This window comes from Anopheles aquasalis, chromosome 2 (assembly GCF_943734665.1).
Source record: "Anopheles aquasalis chromosome 2, idAnoAquaMG_Q_19, whole genome shotgun sequence".
NCBI lineage: Eukaryota > Metazoa > Arthropoda > Insecta > Diptera > Culicidae > Anopheles > Anopheles aquasalis.
In genome coordinates, this window is record NC_064877.1 from 34867501 (window position 1) to 34890000 (window position 22500).

General features: G+C 51.0%; 1 protein-coding gene across 1 annotated transcript in view; it reads right to left on the bottom strand.

Moving 5' to 3' along the window:
* Positions 1 to 10008, bottom strand: part of LOC126580596 (uncharacterized) — a 14440-nt gene extending 4432 nt beyond the window's left edge. Inside the window, exon 1 of the mRNA XM_050243916.1 lies at positions 9253 to 10008. Coding sequence (XP_050099873.1) covers positions 9253 to 9536 — 284 coding nt within the window. The 5' untranslated portion in view covers positions 9537 to 10008. The remainder of the gene's footprint in view (positions 1 to 9252) is intronic.
* Between the last annotated feature and the right edge of the window lie 12492 nt (positions 10009 to 22500).

Consider the following 22500-nt stretch of genomic DNA (forward strand, 5'->3'; position numbering starts at 1 on the left):
AATTTGTCACACACTCAGCATAACATACACGGCGCAACACCCCCCTCTCTTCTCAGCACGATCGATGACGATCGAGCTCAGGTGTGAAAACTGTGATGCAAAAAAGGCAAAACATAATCCGCCGCTCGCAAGGTGGTGACACATTCTGTTTACCTACGCTGCGCTGGCCACCGCGATTACTACGCTGCTGCGCGGTGTGCTTTACGGAACAATCCCTGCCACTCAGGCCGAGTTTTCTTAGACACCGAGCGTGTGCTGATCAAACACCCTCCACCGATGTATTCCCGTGGCTCACGTGGTTTTGCACGCGGCAGCCGATCCGGCTCGATCGGTCGGAGTGTTTGCAGGCGTGCCAGCAGCGGGCCCTCGCCAAAAAAAAAAGCTGCTGACCGACGGTATGCTGCCGGACCCGGCCACCGTTCGCTGCTGATTATGCAACCTTTCTATTTGCCTTTTTTTCCTGCGTGCGCTTGTATGCTTGGGTATAAAGGCATTTAAATTGACGGTTGTGTTTCGTTGCGTTCGTTTGTTTTTGTTTCACGTTTGCCGATGTCGTCTGCCCATCGGGCCACACCACATCGGACCCTTCCCTAGCGATCGTCGATGGCGTATCCGCCGCGTTCGCGCTTTACTCATGCGGATTATTAATTTTCGCATTCGCCCCGAGCCACCGTTGTCGTGGTCGTCGTGGTCGTCGTGGTCGTCGTGGTCGTCGTGGTCGTCGTGGTCGTCGCTTTCGGGTTTTCTTTTGTGTCTTCTCGAACGCCGCGTTGCCCCGTCTGCCACACAGCTGACTGGACGCCGGAGTAGTGGATGGACGGTGGACGAAAGGGGAGGCCCTCGTATCGCCGATCGGTTTCACGTCGCGTGCGTAATCTGTGGCAAACTGTGTGGGGTGGCCGAGGGTGTACGTGAGCGAATGTGCGTACACACGGCGGCGGGGCACGTGGGGCACGTGCCATCATCAAGCGAGAGAAAAGTGTATGGGGCCACTCCGACGCTCTCTAGCGCTCTTTCTTGCGCCGGTGACACAATCTCCAGCTCCATGGCGCCGTGAGCCAGCTGTGGCCGCCGCCGATGTCTGAGGTGGTGGTCTGTAGCCCGAAAAGTAATGGAGCAGAGGGGGGGGGGGGGGGTGTTGGTTGATGATGGTGATAAAATATTCAAAAGTTGCCCAAAAACTGCACGCCGCCAGTAAAGTACCGCTGGTTGTACCAGTTTGGTGAATGCACGTTTTGGAAAGGACACCGTCCGTCACGACACAACCGTGCACCGTCCGCGTGTGCATTGCCACCGAGGTCAGTGATCTCAGCAACACGTACCATGGCCACCGGTTTCGGATTCGGAACGCCAATTGCATCGCTTACGCACTTCGACAACGACGACGGCGATGACCGCGCAAGGCAAGCGGACGGACGCGGACATGGGGAAAGGGAATGGTGACCGCGGGCAGGGGACCTGCGGATGGAGGGCTGGCAGGCGGGGGACGCGGGTTGCTCTTTAAGCTTTCAGGTTTTCGGAAGGTTTTTTTGGCAGTCGCGCGGCGTTCACTTCACGTCTCCGGTAAACCGAGCCCCCCCACACTCCTCTCCCGGGTATTCTTCGCCTTCCTTCCGCTCGACCACTTCGTATTCTGCGTCTTCTTCTTCTACTGTTGCTTTTGGTCGCAAAATTGTTCGTGGTCAGTTTCCAGATGGTGCGGCCAGTTCGCTTATGGTTCTTTCCATTTTTTCCTACTTGTTGTTTAATTTTGTTTCGGGTTTCCGCCGGTTCCAGTTGTGATTTGGCGAGGTGATCGTTGCAGTTTGTTGCAGTTGCAGTGCACACCGCACACCATCGGCGATTGTGGCCCTTTCACCACTTGCACACTATAGTGGATGGCACTAAGTGTCTACTGTTGGATCGGGGCCTGTTGTTTGTTTTTTTTTTTTTGGTGGCGAATTTTACCATTCGATACACCATAACCGTATAGCATTAAAGCGAAGCCAAGAAGCGTGCAAGAACAAAGATCCAAGAATCTGTGTCACTGGAGAAGTTGCCATCTTCCTTTTCGCCTCTGGAGTCTGGTTGTCCATTGACCTGATTCAGGCGAAAGGCTGGTTGGATAAAATTTCGATCGAACTTTTGTGTCGCGGATATCTCCAGCTGGCGAGGCGAGCAACTCGTTTTCGATCATATAATGATCATATTAAAAGTTAAATAAAGTTTTTTCATTCGATCCTTCAAAACCACAATAATACTACCATGATCAAAAGTAAACCGGAATTTTGTCATAAAAAGAAAAGTACTTGTTTTTTCTTCAAAATTCAAATTGTCCCCTTCAAAGGAGTCCCCGTCGGATGCAATGCACTTGTGCCAGCATTTGATCCACTCCTCAAATTTTTCTGGAACTCGGTTTTTTTTATAGTCTTTAGTGCCCCCGGCGATTTTAACTTAATTACCCCCACACTCTGAAAACGAGTTCCTCGTAGTGGTTTTTACAGTCAATTGAATAGGCAGAAGCCACATGATACGATATCACGTTAATTGGCCGGTTGTTGAATGGTATTGGTTTTGTTTTTGACGAGAAACTCTCGAAAAATCAACGCATTATGAGATGGCGCATTATCGTCATGGAGAATCCACGAGTTGTGACCCCACCAAGGCAGGTTTTTTTTTGCGGATTGATTCAAATGATATGTTGGTGGTCTCAGCTATCTCCCTTATCGTCAATTTGCGCTTTTCGATCAACAATTTTCGGATTTCATCGACGTTTTCGTCAGTTTTGGATGTCAATGGCCTTCCAGGACGACAATCGTCCTCAACAGCCTCACGACCACTTTTAAAGCGTTCATACCACTGGTACACCTTTGTTTTCGATAGAGTATGGTCACCATAACACTTTTGTATCATTTTTAATGTGTCGGAACACTCAATTTAATTTTTAACGTTGTTCATGTTTTGAATCCATTTTAAAAATCGCCATGACGTAAAAACTTAATGCAAACAAATCTCTGCTGTAAACGTAAATGAAGAGCTGGCAAGCTGAAACATGGCATGTATATCAGTAATAGAGCCGTCAATGTAATACAAAAAACAGAATTCAAAATTGATAAGCCCGCGAGGAATAAATTCAAAATTCCGGTTTATTTTTGATCATGGTAGTATGTTGCACATACTTCTGATACTTCATTAGCTCCATTTGCGGATTACAAAAACGATTAACACGTTTTTTTTCAACAGTTTCTTGTTAGTAGTAAGGTAGTTTAACTATTTGTTAGTACAAATATTACTGGAACCTACAGGTGATCGTGTTTGTGGTAGGGTTGCCAACAATTCTACAAATATTGTTCCCGACAACGAAGTAGTCGAACAACAACGAAGCTGATCTGGTTGGATCATCGAGTGGTAGAACCAAGCAGTCCTTGAAACAATGATGGTTAACAACTGCAGAAAACGGCGCTTTGTGTGTTTTGCATAAGTTACTATCAGATTAAAAAACTATATAACAAGTGAAAATGTAAAATGGATTGAAAGTAATACAAAAAGTTCTCAAAAGAAGTTAACCGAAAAAAGTTTCGTAAAATTTCTCAAAAGAAGATAACCATTTTTATAGATAATCCTGCCTTAGCACGTGCTACCCATTAAGGCACAAGAACCGTCTTCAGGGCGTACAGCTCAACGCTGATTCGGTGGAATTCGGTTGCTGGACTGTCACCGCGGTATGTGATGACGAGCTCGAAACTCGACACCAAGCTTTTGTGTTCCGCTCGCTGGGTCAATTGCGCTTAGCGAAAATAATAACAACATAACAAACACATTCTTCGGAGGGGCGAACCCTTTCCGACCATCAATCCAGTTCAGTTCAGTTCTGTTGGGGGCCTGGGCGCTGGGAGGAGGCCCGTTTCAACCCGTACTGCATGGTGCGCTCGTACGAGTATCCCGACACTGACCTACGCCACACTGTTGCCTGCTTGGCTGCCTGGCTGCGTCACGTCAAACGTGCAACACACACTCATCCATCAGCCGTTGACGAAGGGGAGACGGGGGAGGGGCAGCTCAACAACGGGGAAATACTTCACCCGGCTGCCGATCATGATCCGTCAGCGCGATCGCACGTGTGTGTCTGTGTGGCTGTTTAATTTCTTTTTGTTTTTTTTTTGCTGGTTGGCTCCTGAGCTCCGGTCATTGACACCGGCGACATGCGAGAAGGATGAAAGCAAGACGGTATCCCCGCCCCGAAGCCACGAGACGAGACATCGAGACACCGAGACCCCCGAGCTCCCATCCGCGCCGCAACGATCCTCGCCCCCCGTCTCTGAAGACCATTTTTGGCAACGTAAGCACCGCATTATGTGACCGTTACTGGCGATAGTAACCGATGCCACGATCGCGTTGGCCATCGCCGTCGTCGTCGTCGCGCAACAGCAGCAGCAGCAGCAGCAGCAGCTTGCTATAGCTTCCCGCTCTTCTCACGAGGATCGGACACGAAAAAGAAAAATATAAACAAACGAGATCGTTCGTTCAGCAACGCAGGAATCCTGCGAGAGATAGCGGCACGGCGAGACGGCGAAGAAGACGGCAAGAAAGAGGGCGATGTAGGGGAATTGGTCGAAAGTCGGAGTCGGATCGGGCGCGAGGAGCCGGAGGATCGGTTTGTTTGCCCGGTGAAAGTAGCACTCTCTCGCGCGAGCGAGCGCGCGCGCGCGCGTAATCGCAAACGAAATGATCGTGCATGCGTGCGTGTGTATTAAGCACAAACCGAGGGATCTCCATATTGGCATCATCCTGTCTGCCCGGACGGCGCAACTGTTTGTTCGCTTACATGATATCTGACCATTTGGTGATCCTTTCGAAACCGAAACAGAAACCGAGACTGGCGGATTGATTCGTTGACCTATGCCGGGGCAAGTTTGCGCGACGATGGCACACAAAACAGAACGATAAAGAAAAACACACGAAACGCGGAATGGCATCACAATGAAGTATACAAAACATATACTGAGCCCCGGACCGGAGACCGCGGAGACCGCGGAGACCGGAAGCGTCAGTGAGGCCTCTCTCAGCTGTTTGGTTTCGTGCTGCTTGCTACAAACAAATGCCTAGCCCCCCCGGGGGGTGTCGTGCCCTTCCTGAATGTTGCCAAAAGAAGCACCCAAGTGTCCTACCGGGTCCGGCCGGGGGTTTACAAAACATTTTGCTGTCCCAGTTCCGGCCCGAGGTGGTGCCCAACAATGAGGATTCTGGGCCAAATGTGATGTTTTGTAGGACAGAGCAAAGCCCATCATTCCCCCCCCCCCCCACCCCGGGGATGTGGTCCCAAGCACTGGAGCAACGCTGGAGGGCAACGTGACGGTCAACAGGGGCAGCACATTCCGATCACCACTCTGTCCCGCGTCTCATCTCCCGCGGGACGAGCCCGGAAAAGAAGGAACCTCAGCAAATGGTGGCGCGAGTTTGTAAGCTCGCGTTGTTTTTGTTTACCCTAAACACCACCACTCACCACTCACCACCACCCGCAGACTCCCGCCAGCAGCAGCAGCACCTCGGACACACCGTAGATCATCACAGATACTGCCGCGTTCAACGACCTGGTGCGGCATTGAAAGAGCGAGCGATCGAGGTGCGCGACGCGATCGCTTGAGAGTGGCGCGCGCGCGCGCACACACGCGTCGCGATCATTTGCTCGATCCCCCGTACACCCCACCCCTTTCGGGAGAACGGGTTACTGCCAGCGAGCAGGCGCCAGGTCAGCCAAGGCAGCAGCCAGCCAAAAGCTTCAGATTTCAGACAACGACCAAAACCTGCTAAAGGTAGTTGAACGACGATCGAACCGACGATCGAGGCTCGCCCTGAACCCTCGTGGCAGTGCGCTTAGACGTTAATCAATCTCACGTCATTCGCTCGCTAGGGCGATCGCGGTTACCGGTGCTCGGTGTACGACGGCGTCACACACCAATCAGTCGCAAATCATCTTGGGGTTAAACCACTTTGAGCTCTCGCGCCAACAAGCACCGCGGTGTCCCCACAAATCGAAGATCACTATCAACGATCCTCTGCACAATGGGGGAGTGCGGGCGAGCGCGCGCGCGCTCGTACGGACAGGTCATCATCAGCATCATCATCGTCATCACGATTACTGACAAGCGAGTAAACAAACTGTGCAGAAGAGCATTAAGCTAAGCGACGATCGTAGTGCTTCTGGTGCGAGGCGTACGCTCACGAGAGATCGTTTTAGCTCAGCGTTCAGAATGATAATGGGGGCCGAATGGATGATGATTAATGATGGACTTGAGTGGAGCCACGAAAAGGTCCCAGCCAATATCTTGATCAGTCTCGATCGACTCGTTGCGATTCTGAGGGTGTCGCTGGACTGCTCCTGGCTGCTGCTTCCGATTTTTGGGCTGTCTCTAGCCCAAGAACAAGTCCCCCCCCCCCCCCCCCAGGACATCGAGACGTCGGTCGGGGTGTATGTGTTTGTTGTTTGCGAGCGAATTCTTGGAATTCTTCACACGAAAACCGGAAAAGAACGCGAAAGCGAAGGTCAGTATTCGCGCACACAAAAAAAAAAAACCGACGATGCTATGATGATGGTGGCCACCGATAAGCGCGCAGTGTGCCGCCGGGCATGATCACTTCAAACCAGCGCTCGTTTCGGTCGCCATCAGGCCTCGTATAGCACCAGTGCTCAACTTGACTCTTCAGACGGACGTCGCAACGTGGGAATGGACCACCACTAGCAAATAAAAGCTTCCATCCGCGGACGGGCGATCGCTGGTTGGCGCCAGAAACGCGGCTGCTCGTGGTCGAGTTTGCCGAATTAGAGGCAAGCAAAAATGGGGGGGGGGGGGGGGGAGAAGGAACCTCAGGCGCCGCGAGAACACACTTTGCGCCCACACCTGCGCCACCGTTTCTCCCTTTGCACGGTCCTCCAAGCCGGAGAAGAGTTGAATGGAACGAAAGGGAAACCGAAAACAGGTTTCGGATCGGAACGCATCGCCGTCGCCACCGTCCGTCGCCGGTCGGTACTAAATGGATGTTTGGCGTATCTTTCCATCGTAGCCGTAAGGTATGGGCGCGTGAGTTTGTGTGTATGAACCACACTCAGAACCCGATTCCTCGGTCGATTCATCCCCGTACCGTGCCGTGTTGTTGTTGATTCTCTTTGTCTCTCTCTCGTTCTCTCTCTCTCTGTGTTTGCAAATTACGTCGTACGGGGTTCTGTGTTGCTGTGAGCTGAGGCTCGGACACGCGGACGGCCCACTAGATGCCGGAAGAACGACACGTACGTGGTTCGGTTGGGATTTGTTGAAAATTCTTTCCCCTCGCACGTCGCTCCCTCCTCTCGCCACCCCCCCTCCCCTTGAAAAAAGCTCTCTTCTTGTGCACGGCTTGTGGCATGTTTTTTGGGGATGTTTTTGTGAAAATGAATGAAACATGGCGCATGGTGGCGGTTGCAGATGGCGGGGGGTCCAGATTGTAAATTACTTTGACAGGTTGAATGGGTTGCGCAAAAGGTGCGATCCGAACCCGAATCCCTGCCCGCTGGAATGTTCACGATCAATTTCGGGGAGGGTTTCTTTTTTACGTTAAAGTTTCGTAAAATCGAAAACTTGATTCCATTGGCAGAGGGGAAACAGAGGGAGAGCGACAGAGAGAGAGAGAGATACCCGGGATCGTTGTTCGGAGGGAGTTGGGTGGCAAATGCATCCCTCCGTGTGACCTTGTGTGGCCACTTAGCACGTTTATTTATGTTGCCCGGTAGGTTCGGTGGACACGGCGCATTTGGAACGCAAATTTCGATTGCGCTTCGGCGGTGGTGGCGCTGCGTGCCATTGGCACGTCAGCTGCATGCAACAACATGGAGCGGCTGGAGGCTGGACGATCGCTCCGTTCACGCTAGAAGACGCTAGAACAAAACAACAAACATGCGCACCCTCGGCTCCAACCGTCGATCGTCCACCGAGTGCTTGCCGGCGACGCCTTCACCGCAAACCATTAGCCTTAATTGACGAAACCATTCGTATTCGCGGGAGACGGTAAGCCGGGGGGGGGGAGAACGAGCGAGACAGAGGAAGGAAGACACGAACCTAATGTTTGTCTATGGTGCTGCCCTCCTCAATGCACCTCCACCGAGAGAGAAAAAGTAGTTCAAAGTCATCCGTCGGTTTGGTTCGGACACCCCGCCCGGGCCACTGGCCACTGGCCTCCCGGGGGGGCTTTGGCTCGCGAAACTGGGTCATTCGATCGAGCCAGCGAGACACAATACGTCGCACCGGGCCGTGGCTGTGCGTTCAGTGGCAACCAACCATCATCCGGCCGGTCAGTCACTGGTTTCCCTCCCGTTCCGTAACCCTCTCCCCTCAGCACAACATCTTCCGGCAACCGGCGTGTCCAATACAGACAATGGCGGAACGAGCTAGCAATGGTGATGCAGTCACGTCGGTGCGTCACCGGATAGTGCCTTGAAGATTTGCATCCGGCTTGCATAAGTAGGCGACTGTTACGGCCATAGAACACCAAAGGACCGTAAAAAACGTGTCCAACACGTGGCGTACTATGCGCCTCCATCGTGCAACAGATTATGCTCGGTTCGGCTTTTGGGGATCACAAAATTCGATCGAATCTAGTAACCACTGGGATGGGATCTGGTGGGGTTTTGTACGTGCACCAGAGTGATAGTATTTTTTTCCGTTCTACTTTGTGTAGCAAAATACTCGAATTAGATATGTATCGATCCCGTACTACTCGATAAGTTGATCAGTATATCAGTGGTAAAAATGATCAGCGTTGATTCAATGAGTTACTATAATAACTACGGTGACGGCATCGTGCACAGTGCAATGCATACTATGTTGCATCTGCGCTTCCCCGTTCCTAATGGTTGCCGTGAACCACGAATGCATCTGCTCTATCTTATCAAACGGAGTAGCCCTGCTCGCGTTTCGCGCTTTTCCTTCCTCACAACACGAGATGCACCGACAGCGCACACGCATTGCCCCTTTCGGTGACGCCGATAAGTTAGGGACGGTATTAGGCAAAATTTTACATGGATTGTTTGGACGGAAACACACCCTACCTCTCCTTCCTTGAGCAAGTTATCAGGTGGTGCGCCTTATCAGGCACCGATACACTGACATTGGTTCCCGTTTTTGCCGATTATTTGCCGCAATTAGCCACCACACCATGCTCGTACTGGGGACACAGGCACACACATTTCTCTATGACGCATTATCGATCGCACCCATTTCTGTACGTTACGCTGCTACTTACCCTTCACTGTGCAGCACTTGCAGTTCGTCCTCATCCTCATCGTCGTCCTCACCGTCACCGATACAGGTGACCAGCGTATCGTTGCTGTTGTTGTTGTTGTTATTCTCAAAGTCTTCGATATCGCGATAGCCGGGCGTTATGACAATCCGGTACACGTCGCCGGAGTAACTATCACCGTTGCGCGAACCACTGGACACGGTTAGGCGCGGATCGCGGATGCCCGTCTTCTCGAGAAACGTGTGGATCGCGTCCAGCACGTGCGCTGGCGGTTTGGTGACACTCATCGCTCGGCTGGCTGATGACTGTCGTCGGACCGGCCCGGTGCCCCCCAGTGTCTACTTCGATCGGAACGCACTTGACAGCACTCGACGCACGCACAGCACACCTCGATCCGAGCACCTGAATGGTTCAGCTGGTTTGTGGTTCACGAAACGAAACGAAACCGTTTGGGGCCACCACCACCACCACCAGCACCTAGCACACCGGTTTGTTGCGTTCTGAGTTCTTGTGTGTTGTCTGTGGGCGAGGCGGGGAGCGTTGCAGTTCTAGCGCACGTTCACTGACTAGCAGACACACGAACACTTGTCGTTACCAGCACCGCGTTGCACCAAAGACCAGAGGGGATCACGCTTCCCAAAAAGACACGGTCGCGTTCGTTGGTCACCACCAGCAGCAGCAGCAGCAGCAGCAGCAAAGTCCACCGCCTCGAAACCACCGCACGACGACGACAACGACAGCAGCAGCAGGGGATGGAAAGCTTGCCGATTCGGCGCGATTCCGCGAAATGAATGAAATGGATTCGTGTTCGAGCCGACTTTTTGAAGAGCGGGCTGAGTGGCGCGCGCGCGCGCGCGCAACTTTTCGAAAAGAAGGGCCAAGCCAAGAGAGGGAAAGAGGTACGAGAGAGAGAGAGAGAGCGAGCGAGCGAGCGAGTCTTCGGCCACACGCTCTCTTGTTCATCCCCTACAGTATTTCTCGTTCTCTCTCTCCGTAGCTCGATCTCTTGCTCACACGGCGGAGCGGCGTAACCCTTTATCGATTCCGTGAAGTCAACCCCCACCCGCTCGAGGGGGATGATCATGTTGACATGTGCCCGACTCGAACCCGATGCTCCACCGTACAGCTCCTGCTCGGCATCCGATCAAGGATCGAGAGCTTACGCATGGATAGAGAGAGGCAGAGAGAGGTAGAGAGAGAGAGAGAGAGCGTGCTGGTGATCACGATGATCGTCGAGAGAGAGAGAGGGAGTCTCGAACGCAGGGATCATTTGTCTGATGAATTGTGCATGTGTTTGTGTGCCTTTATGTGTGTGCGTCAGGGTGCTGGGAGCATCCCACATGCCGTACCTTACCGGATATCCTTTCGTGTTTCGAGCTACGATCGCACGAAGCACATCTAGCCCCCCCCCCCCCAGCGAAACTTCGTGATCGTCGTGGTCGCTACTCCAGATAGCAGATGTGCAGATGCTGTATGCCATTCCGTGGGAATTGCGTCGGCAACAGCGCTCTCAACCCCATCCATCGTGCGTCACCATCGCGGTGCACCGTTGAGCTTTGGGCCGTTCACTAGGAGTCGAGGTTCGTAAGAAAAGAGAGAGAGCGAAGGAGAGCGCGCGGGTAGGAGCAAGAACGTAAGCGAGAATGCGAAACAGGAAACCGGGAGGTGATCGACAGTCCACAGGTGGGCCAAAAATAAGCCCCCCCCCCCCTCCCAAAAAAAAACAGTCAAACAATTTTTCTTTTGTTTTTTTTAAGAAAAAAAAACCCGCAGATCACATTGCCGCATGGATGGAGCTCTAGTGCTGCATCACTGGCACCCCCAGGAGCTTCAAATCCGCTCGCTTTTGGCTTGTGGCACGATGGCCATAAAGCGGACGGGACCGACTGCGTATGCATGCTGGGCTGGGCTCCGAGTGAAGCGGATGCTTGTTTATGTTTTTATGTGCAACACAGCGGACGGGAAGATTTGAGACTTGTTTTCCTTTTTATTTTTATGATACCCGGAGATGCATTTTGGCAGATTTTTTTTTGTTTTGTCCGAGGAGTGCACGATTGCTACGATGGCCTTCACGCTTCGTGCGAATCGTGGAGGTGCTATGCTGTCTTTTGCCTTTGGTGGCGAAATTGATTTGGCATCGCACCTCACCCGACCAAGAATCGCTCGAGAAGCCGCGGAGCAGCAGATGAAGATGAGTATGAAGAAGATATTTTGCTACAGCGCGGAACATGTATTGGGAGGTTTCCTTTTTTATTTTTTGCTTTCTGGCCGTTCATGCTGGAACGCCTTATGCCTGATGCCTGTATTGCACTGAGCGGCAGTTTGAAGGAGGTCTGAAGGAGGTTGAAGGGCAGCAGTCGCCAGTTACGCCAGTTGCCAGCCCCGGTTACCAAATGGTGCGATGCGGAAGACACAGTGACACACAACTAGGTGGCACAACCATCCGGTCCTGGTGCCTGGTTTCCTTTTTATTGCATCCCGGGGGACCCTAAGGCTGACCGACTTTTCACACGCCGCACCTTAAGGACATAACGGTACACGGGGCCGAAAGAGGTTGTTTAAGGAGTGGAACGTGGCCCTACGGGTGATAAACCCTGTCGATGGAGCAGGACCAAGAGGACAAACACGTGTCTCTTCACAAACTCCAAGGTGGTATGCATTGGGTACAAGGCATTTGGGCAAATTCACGAACCCCGCTGACGTGCACATGATTTTTATTGTTCCTCATCGGGGTGCACGTTGTTCGGGGTGACTTTTCGTTGTGCTTCGAGATTTTATGATTTCCGCTTTCCGACCATCGCCACGCATCCCGGCAGTGACATTGCGGTGCACTTTTGAGGCATGACTAGTTGGTTTCGGCTGTTCAGCCCCCTAGGGGTTAAATGCTTTAAGCTATACGCTCGTTTCGCTCTTATTGATTAATTACATTTTTGTCAAGACTTATTCTGACTTGCTGTCGGGCTGATTGTTTCATTTAAATATTGCAAAGGGAAGCTCAACGAAACTCGTTTTGCAAATTGCTTTCTTAATTTGTCTGTTCTCCCTTTCTGTTGCATGTTTCTTTTGTGTTTATAGTACTTGGTTGCAGCTAGCTACCACACAGGTTGCTTTTCTTTTACATTTTTGTTTCAATTTCATATTGTCTTTGTTAGGTTTTTTCTTACACAAGAAGGGCCCAAAAAAGTACTAAAGCCATTTCTACTTTTCACTCGTGAGATTCACGACGATGTAGTATTAATTTGTTTTCTCACTGTTACTGCTTCTCCTACTGCTATCATATTGAAAGACACAAATACTCATCGGATTGTAAAACCATTTACAACATTAATGAAGAAATGTAGCTTAAACAACAACAAAAAAAAAAGTGAAACAGTGTTTTAAAAGGGATTTCTAATAACTTGATTCGCTGTTATTAATATTCGATATCGTTATTATTTCGCTTCATAAATCACCAGATTTCTGGATGGCTTTTGTGGCCAACGTCGCCAACGTGCAGTTTCGGGTCGCCGCTGCTCGGAATTCCCAATTTTTCGAAGCGCGTTTTTTGTCGGTTTGTCTCCGTGCATTGGTGGGTTTGTGAGGGTTTTGTTACCTCCAAGTCCAGGTCATTAATAAGCTGTCAACTGCCACCGGAGATAAGCGGATGGATGGAGCCCGCTGGCTCGGCAGAAGCCAGTCAGCCTGGTCGCTGCATCTCGGTGACCACTCACGACTCGGCTCCGACCCCAGGTTCGAGTGATATCGGTACGCCCGGGGCCGGGGGAGGGGAGGGGGGATGACCTTGAACAAAATGCAGGAATTCAAGCGCGCACCTCTAATGCTATGCGATCGTTCGCTCGCGCGGTCACTGCTGTCTGCGGCTGTGGGGTGTGAGCGTAAATGGCCGATGGCGTGCGCGACAAACCACCCCTCCCAGAGCCAATAGGAAGACACAGAGAACGACGGAGAGACGGAGAGAAACCAATAACTGCCTCGCGTGCGAGTGGCGAGGCGAGCTGCAGCTGGCGCACGGCATCACCGACCGACGACCGCGATCGCGAGCGCGATCTTACGATGGCGAACGTGTCTGGTGCCGCTGTTGCTGCTGCTGCTGCTGCTGCTGCTGGAGGTGGTTTGGTGGAGTTTTTCTGATCCTTCCTTCCTTCCATGCTTCGCACGAAACGGGGAAGTGCGTGTGCGACTGGCCGAGTGCCCCACTGACTCCCAGCAGCACCCGAGTGACCGAGTGCGTTTTGCAGCGTCTCCTCCCTCTCAGCAGCAGCAACAGCAGCACACGGCACAGAAGGATGCGTTGAGGCTAAACGGTCAACGCTCGCTAGGTCAGACAGAGTACTCTGACCTGGCTGGCCCCAAGTTGTCCGCTGGCCGCGGGTCACCGGAACACCGCTCTGGTCGCCGAGGGGGGGGGGGGGGGGGGTTAAGAGTTCAAGCATTTTCGGTGGAGGTAACGGCCGGTCTCTAACCTCATTCGGCGTCCGTCTTCGGGCTGAATGTTGTGAAATGCCACCGTAGGAAAGGGCCTGAAATTTGGACATCTCAAGGGTTCTAGAGGCACGGAGAATCATCAGCCATCAGCTCAACTCGTAGCTACGCATGGCTGCGATGTTCAGATGCCATGGAATGGAGATCGTCTTTCAGCTTGACATTCATACAAATGCCTTCGTGTGTCTCTGCGACGAAGCGTCAGCAACTGGTCATCAATGTCAGTGTGGCCACGGTGAGAACAGAATCGCGCACACAACAATGCATCATTATTAAATGAGGTTTCGTTAAATAGCCAACCGGACAGAAGTCTCCAGAGAGATGGTGTGGAAACGGTTGTGATGTTGATCGTGACTATTATTGTAAGCCACTAGTATTATGTATTTTTCTTACACGATCATAATCAAAGCTGCTTGGTGTTACAGTCAATTGCATTTTGAACAATAACACTGTATTATGCTTTACGATGTTTTAGGATCCCGAATCCCCTACATTCTGCTTATGCAATTGTTTTGACCTTTGGCTCCTAAACGGCAGATACCAGAGAACATTTTCTTTCCTTTTCCCTTATCCATACTATAAGGAATATATTATTCCTTATTCTTCTCACGGAATCGTGATCGTAAATTTGAAGTTAAAAGTTTGAAGCATAGTGCATCCATCAACAGTACAGATGATAAAATTGTTGAAGAAGCAGCTTCAATTGAAACACCATCTCCAGTTGCTCATTTAAAGTAGTTTTAAAGATTCAATCAATATTTTTCAAGATTTCCAAGCGAAGGAAAATTCAAAACAGACAGACAGAATTTTCGATTGCTAAATAATCCAATCGTGTAAAAATATTGGCAACATTGAACACAAAACCGACAGTAACAGCTTTAGCGAATCGTGACCTATTTTGATTCACCAGTTGTTGTTGCATCGTTATGTGTTTCACTTGAAGCAGCTGCGCATTTAGCTTAACTTTCAATTCAGTATTACCCCAGCACAGTGCTTTGCAGGAGACGTGTGAGAATTTATTCAGCTGCTGTGTTGACGCCGAAGAACACTAACTATGATGCTGCAATGATAACACAAATGAGAATACTGTTTGTTGGTTTGGAGAAAGAGATTCATTTGGAGAGAAAATTACACAAATGACATCATTCGCCTACCATATTTTTATTACCCTTCTAAGATAAGCACTCTATTGACACAAGAGAGCATTGTGTAGCATAAGCAGATTTGTCAGCGGTTAAGCGTAATGACCGGATATTCGAATAACAGGCCCCCCCGGGTTGAACTTTGTCGAGAAACTCTTCAGTCAAAAATGCAAAACGATCCACTCCACATTCATCAAATTTCTCATTTTAACGAACGAATGATGAGTTAAGGATGACGAAGAAGCAACTCCCGTTAGCTGCTTAGATGACTGAGCGCCACAGAACGCGCCGTTAATCTTGTCCGGTATTGTTTATTTTGTGTTGTTTGAAACTATTTTCATCCACGAAAAGTCTACGACAGCACTGCTTCTTCTTCTCCAGAGGATCGACGAGACCTCCGATCTGATCTGATCGCAGCGTACGCAGAGAAAGCCGTACGCTCTCAATCCGACACCGGTGGTGGCCTTGAGTAGAATCTGTGGATGGATCCATGGCAGTGGTGCTCCCCGGTGTTCGAACCGTACCACGACCGAAGCCCAAGTCGACCGGTTGGACTAGACCGGACCTGGGGCCGGGGGGACCGGAGGGAGAATCGCATCAGCACCGATCCGTACGCCTTCGTGCAGAACGTGGTACATCCAGGTACCTCTTCGCCCTTTGTCTCGCACGTTGACGTTGCGTTTTGTTCGCTAGCCCTCCCCCCCTTGGGATTTTTGGGCAATTCAATTCACCATAATTTATGCTACGCTAGGCCACCATCAACAACCCGTCCATACGATCTCACCCTCTCTCACTCTCTCTCTCGCACTCTGTCGCTCTGCCTCACGGTTTACGAGATTCTTCCCTCGGCGTCCGTGCTCAATCATCGAAAATGCTGCGGTGGCCGCTATGTGACCGAATGAGGTGAATGGAAGGCAAGAGGACGCGCATCTTGGTGGCTCGTAAAGTTGGCGGTACAACCCGTTGCCCTTTGCCATGCCAGTGAACGGAACGGGACGGAACGGAGCAACCCACAAATAAGATTCTCGCAGCAGCAATTTCTCGCCGAATGTTTGCCGATTGTGGTCCCGGTGGGTAATACGGGGTGGGGGCCTCTCATGTTCCCGCGGTTATGCTGAGCGCACTAGCCAGCATAGTATCATCAGCTCGCCGAGACCCTCGCCCCGGGTTCATCGTCTTTCTTTTTCGAAGACTTTTGTTTCGTTCTCCTTTTTTTTCTTTTTGGCTTTTCGGTTGCTGTCCGCTCGCTGTTGCTGTCGCTGTCATCGCCGTTTGTACGGACGGTCTGTAGGGGGCCTGCGATGCGGTATGCGCCACCCATCACCAACAGCAGCAGCAGCAGCAGCATCGGCAGTGGCAGCAACGGGTTTTCGGTCTAGAAGGTCATTCTCCAACGAAAGTGGCTGCAGTTCGTTGAACCTTCGTTCCGTCATGGCATGTTCAGCCAACAGACCAACCAGGTCCGGTCCCAGAGTCCCCAAACCACCAACCAGCCCCAAGACATACGTAAGCGTATGGTGCGCGTTGCATTCGGCGATGGAGAGCCGGGTCCATGGCCAAAAACTGCTGCTGCTGCTGCTGATGCTGCAATTTCACTGGAAGACCTTCTGCTGCTGCTTCTTCCAGCGGTGGTCGGCCGTGATCGCGGCCGGATCGCCCGTTGATTCATCTCATCCGCTCACGTTTCTTGTCTGACGACGGTCTGATCCACCGGCCAAGCAACGGTGTGTAGCGCAGAGCGAAGAACAACGGGTACGAAGCATTTCGTTTATGCTAAACTAATCATCATCATCATCGTCATCATCAGCTTCACCAACTCCCAACCAGCATTCTTATCCATCAGAAAACCGAATTCCCGCCTTTCTCCCTCCTTCCGCCATCACCACCGTGCATGCTTTTTTTTATGTTTCTCTCTCTCTCTGCGGGGGAACGGGAAGCGCTTAGAATTTAAATGCTTCCTTTCCTTTCTTCGCCGTTTCGTTTCGATTTATCTAATTTAGCAGTCCACCTACCAAACATGGGCTCATCGCTTTTGCTTTCGTTTGATTTTTCTGTTTTTCTGTGGCGTCGTATTCCTTCCTTTCCTTTCTTCGTCGTTGGGCCCGCGGTCCGTTTGCAGCGCACATCCAGCAAGTCCAGAAAGCGAAAGTTTCGTTGGCCGAGTTTTTCGGCGAATCGCCAAGAATTCCGTTCGTTTCCGTTAGGTAGCGAGATGCTGCTGCTGACCGGAGCCTGCGTGCTCCAGCGCTGGAAGCGGAAAGAATTAGGTTCTGGTTGATTCTGTTCTTCCTTTCTCTTTCAGTATTTTTTCCTCTCGTTTCGCAGAACTGTCCGCCCGTTCGGATAGCAGGGGTTGAGTCATTATACCTTCCAGCAGGCGCGTTTTGCTGGAATTCACGTATTCTCCCGTTGATTCAGCGAAGGCCGAGAAGATGATGATGCATGTTTGTCCCTGGGGCCAGAACAGAACCAAGGTAGAGCGAAGGCCCTTAAAAGCTACCATCTTTGGGTACGGCATTTTATGAAATATCTCGATTAACACACATCTTGCTGTGCTCCAACTTGTTTAACATTCCAACTGACTTAAAATAGGAGCATTTTCTAAAGAAATTTGTAATTTTTTGTCATATCATTAATAATGTTTAAAAAGTCTTTTTATTTGTTATTTTATCATATTTATATCATCGTGGTGCATGTAACATTTGTTTAACATCACGAAATGAATCTTAAAAGCTGTTGAACAAACGCATAAGATTTTGGGAGCAAGTTTAGCTGAAAGTATTGCCGATAGTAAATATCCCATTAAGGGACAATTTAACCGGGCTAAGGCTAATTCGTGTAAAAAAGGCTCATTTTTGAGAATTTTTGTGAAGAAACTATTCAATAAATTTGTTTGTAAATCAATCATTACAAACTTCAACTTTTCAAAAATATTTGGTAATATTTTGAGGAAGATTTCTTAAAAACATCATCCATTGCATCAACTTTAAAACTGAGTCATGCATGGGTCGCAATTTTTCGAAAAAATGTAAAGTTAAATATCACAAAATAGATTAATACTTCAGCCTTTACATATGCCATCAGCATCTAGTTTGTAGCAGGATTTCTATAAATTGATTAAGAATAGATCTGTAGACTTAGAAGCAATAGCAGAAGCAGAGGTTGCATTGCTTGTAACAGCATAATAATGATGTTGAGCCTCTAAAACATCTTTTCCTGCGCCTCGCCCAACGCCCGATGAGCTACAAACATCCGGGAAGGGTCTTGCACAAACCACAATGACACCTGAAACAGCCTTGAGCAGCCGCTGGCCCAATGTTCTGAACTCCAAATAGTTTGTTGCAACAATAGAATGACTGCAGCGCTTAACTAGTCGCCCATTCAGTCGCCTGTTACAATGATGCGCATTTGATGGTCATCGGTTGGTCGATCCGGAGATCGGAGTCGTCCCCAAAAGCACCCATCCGCCCTGCCCTGCCCTGCCCTGCCCTGCCCTGCTTGTCTGCCACGCCACATGTAGAGAAGAAGAAACAAAACGTCGTACACAATCGTCCGGAGTGCAGCGGAATGGCCCCTTAGGGGGGATGATGGTGGGATGTCCCCATTTCCGCACCCGGTTATTGCGTCACAACCAGCACAACAGGCACAAAAGTCATTGCACTTTCAAGAACACGCAGTCGCAGTCGCAGAAAGGGCGCCCGGCGATGGCGATGGCGTTCCACTGCCCCCCTTGAGGGGAGGCGGTGGTGGAGACCGAGAGGCGGAGTGTCAACAAATGCACCTAATCACCTGCGCAACTAGTTCCACACGCAACCAAATCTAAGCTCGAAACCATCGCCACACACCGCAATCCACATCCGCAACGGGTTGGTGGCCACCAGCCACCGGACTCATCCCTTTGCGGCCCGACCACGCCATGTACCACGACAATTAGTGTCATCGTGAGCGTGTGTGAGGGGGCAACCCTTCGAGCGGGGCCAGCAAACACAACACTCTGTCCAGCGCAAATACTCGACTCACCGATGTCGCCGTGTCGCCTCCCAGTTCTGTTCGCTCGCCCTCTCTCGCTCTCTCGTTCTCTGTTGACAGCTGAACAAACTGGACCTGTGTCTAGTATGCACTATCCTCCTCCACTGTCATCCCCCCCGGGGGAGGACCATCCCCGACCGTGTGGGTCGTGCAAACCCTCAACAAAACGCTGTTTAGATAGGTTCAGCATTCCCGTTGCTTGACACGGTAGTTGCCAATCTAATGCGCGTAGCCTACCGACGGCTGCTCCCGGGTCCGGGCCTGTGTTGCAACGTCATATACATAGTGATGAGTGAAAGGAGGGCGTGTGGGAAGGGGTGGGGAGCAGGGAGTCACTGTTGATAGTGGCCCGGAATCGTAGACCATCGTGACTGCATGTGTGCACTTCGCCGGCCATTACGACACTCATATTGGCGACATACTGCCACGTTCTGTGAACCCGGCTCAAGGTTAGCGTGTCACGTGTGTGTCCGCGATCCTGGAGTTCCCTCTGCCCGGGACCACCTTGGGCGAACTGGAATGGCTCTACTGGAGGGCCGGTCGGATTAGTATTCCCATCTCATCGCTCCTCCGTTGCTCGCCGAACTGGAATGATGATGCGCCATCGGTGGTCGCGATTCGACTTTGATGTACCCGCGTGCGCAAACCCTTCGCTGCGATTGTGTGACGGCGACGACGACGACGACGACGACGACGACGACGACGACGCAAAAACTGCACATAGACACTAACATTCGCTGTCGAGTGCAATGACCGGTGTGATCAGTGGCCATTGTTTCCAGTGAAGGGCCAAGGGCTTCCATCTAATCAGCAGAGTGCGATACCGGCGTCGTCACTAGTCGTCCGACGACGATTAGCGCCGGAAGAACTGCGACGCCGAGCAGTGCAGCGAGCGAATTCCCCACCGTGGCCTATGAGTTCAAGTTAGACTGACCGGGATCGGCTCGGCTAGTTCTAGGGCCCCTGGTAACAAACTGGCGTTTGATTTATGCAATCGCCGGACGCCGGGCCGGAGAGGGCCCTCGCAGTCCGACCAATGGTTGCCAAGTGTGGCACCATGTGTATCCCGGCAGCATCTGGAAATGAGGTGCGCCTGGACCTGTCTATTCCAAAGGGGCATTCATGGAATTCCCTGGATGATCGCCATTTTGGATCGCCCGCTGCAGTGCCAAAAATGGATGCGTTGCCATGACGAACTATCAAAAATCATGGCAGACCTAGATCAGTGAGCAGGAGCAGCAAATGATGAACAGCAGACGTTGCTCGTAATGTATCCCTTGCAAGGGTGCTTCGCGAAATGAAGGTCTCGGTTGACGTCATTCGGGCTCATCTTCCGCAAACACAGAACCTGCCCGATGAATACCCGCTCATCCGGCGTCATTCGGGGTGAATGTGAAGCCAAAGACGTCATTCTGGTATCCTGATAAAATGGTTTACAGCGCTGAGGTCTTATCGCCGACTAGGCAGAAACGCATGTTCTAACCTGATGTGATTGTGAGTTCGTAACGGTACTTTAATCAATTGTTAGACACACCTTGCGGCAGTAGTAGTTGCATAGATATTAGAAGTAGAACTAGTCGTCGTAGTAGTACCAGTAGTAACGGTAGTAGTGGTAGTCAGTCGTAGTTGCAGCGATATGCACTTGACACACTGCACGGTGCTGCACTAGCACAGAGCAGTGGACTGCCAATCAAGCCCTATCTAGAGACGCTGGTCACAGCCCCCCCGAACAAGTATCACCATAAGAGCTCGGCTCGCTCACTAGCTGGCAAGCTAGCTAGCTAAGGTCATTGCCATTTCGCTAACTGTCATTAGATTGTGTGTCGCTATTGGCATTAGCTGCCGGGTGGGCCCGGGAAAAAGCATATCGTCGTCGTCGTCGTCACCGCCACCACCAGTGGAATGCCAGAGTGTCGCATACCCGCCTAGCCATGCTGCTACTGCTGCTGCTGCTGCTGCTGGATCGGGTTTTTTTGCGTTAGGCGGTTATGATGTTTGGTGGCACCTGGAACCGGAAGCCACATAACCGAAAACCCGTAACCCCGCGCTTCCCATGACTCTTCTATTTGCTCCAACCGTTCACTGTGCGCGCCTTCTTATGCAACCCCTTTTCGGGGTGAGAGCGTCCGTTCGGGGTGAGAGCGTGGCTCCTCGAAATTCAAGAACGCCGCTCATACCCGGTGTCCTATACCGTTACGCACTGTGACCGGCCAGATGGAACCGGAGGGCGGTGGTTTACACGAAGGGTGCAGCGTATGTGGTGCGACGCTACCCTCCTAGGAGAATCAGGTTTGACAACATTTTTGCACACGCGGCCGAGTTGTGTAATCCAAAACGGATCCCTCGCTACCAGCAACCGTAGCGCGGACTACCACCGCCCCTTACCTGCGCCCTTTTTCGCGCGCTTTCTAGTTAGATCTATTCTTCTTCTCCCGTTGGTTTGCGATGGTACACACGTACGCACACGGTTTTAGCGCAGCAGGAACAGGAGCAACAGCTGAATTGGTCATAAGTTGTGTCAGCAACCAAAACCGATTCCGTTCGCTAACGTCCTTTTTGAGCGAGCATAACATAAGCAGCAGGCAGCGCGGAAGCAAACAGGGCCGCACCGTGATCGTGGGTAGGAACCGTGCTCCGAACCATTCGAGCATCCGAACCGGATCACACCAACGAGGAGGAAAGGTGGCGGTGGGGTAGCGTGGCTGCGGACAGCGGTCGGTGTTGTGGCATGATGTTAAAAATGAAATTTGTTAAACCCTTGCCAAAAAATCCGGCTGACCTTGAGCCTGGATGTTGAACTCGGGCGAAGGGCCAACATTTGTTGTTTTTTTTTTCGCTTCTGATTCTTCACCTTCTTTTTATTCGTTTTCGTTGCCTCACAGGCCTCGGCGGCACACACGCTGACAAGGATATAACGATTTTCATCTCGGGCACAGTGGTGTGTAAAGTACTTGCGGGCATTATTGGTCAGTGGGAAATGAACCCCTTTTGTTAAACAGCATTACAAAAGCTACCTAATTGCATTCCCTTTAATGCTTCTAGTTAATGTGAATTAATAAAAAAGTGTTTCATAAAAACATTAAACAAAAACCATTAAACGTAATGTTGATAACATTTTTCTAAACCCTCTTTACTTCTTCCGAAAGCAGAGATCGTATCTACCCGTACCCGAGAAGAGCCAATCCTTTCCGTCACACTGTACAGGATGAAGGTTGGCAAAAAAAAATAAACGGTCGACCAGCACTTCCCTCCTAGCATGGGGTCAATGACACACCGTGACAGCGAAGGGATTGCGATGCGGATCTGAACCGCACCTGGTTCCTCTCAGGCCCGGCCACTCACACCACACGGCAGATGTGATCATCCTTTACGCTGCGTGCTGCCAGATTAGCCAAAAATCCGAAGCGAAAGCACGAGGGAAGGCACCGAAAAAAGGGTGGAACAATTTTGTCAAAAAATGGCACAAACATAACACGGGACGGACGGACGATCCCTCCGTGCTTCAGGAGAACGTTGCACAGAACGCCAAGCCCCTCCAACGGAGGAACACTGCATGCAATGGCACGCGGTTGTCGGAGTCCAAAGCCAAACCGTCAAC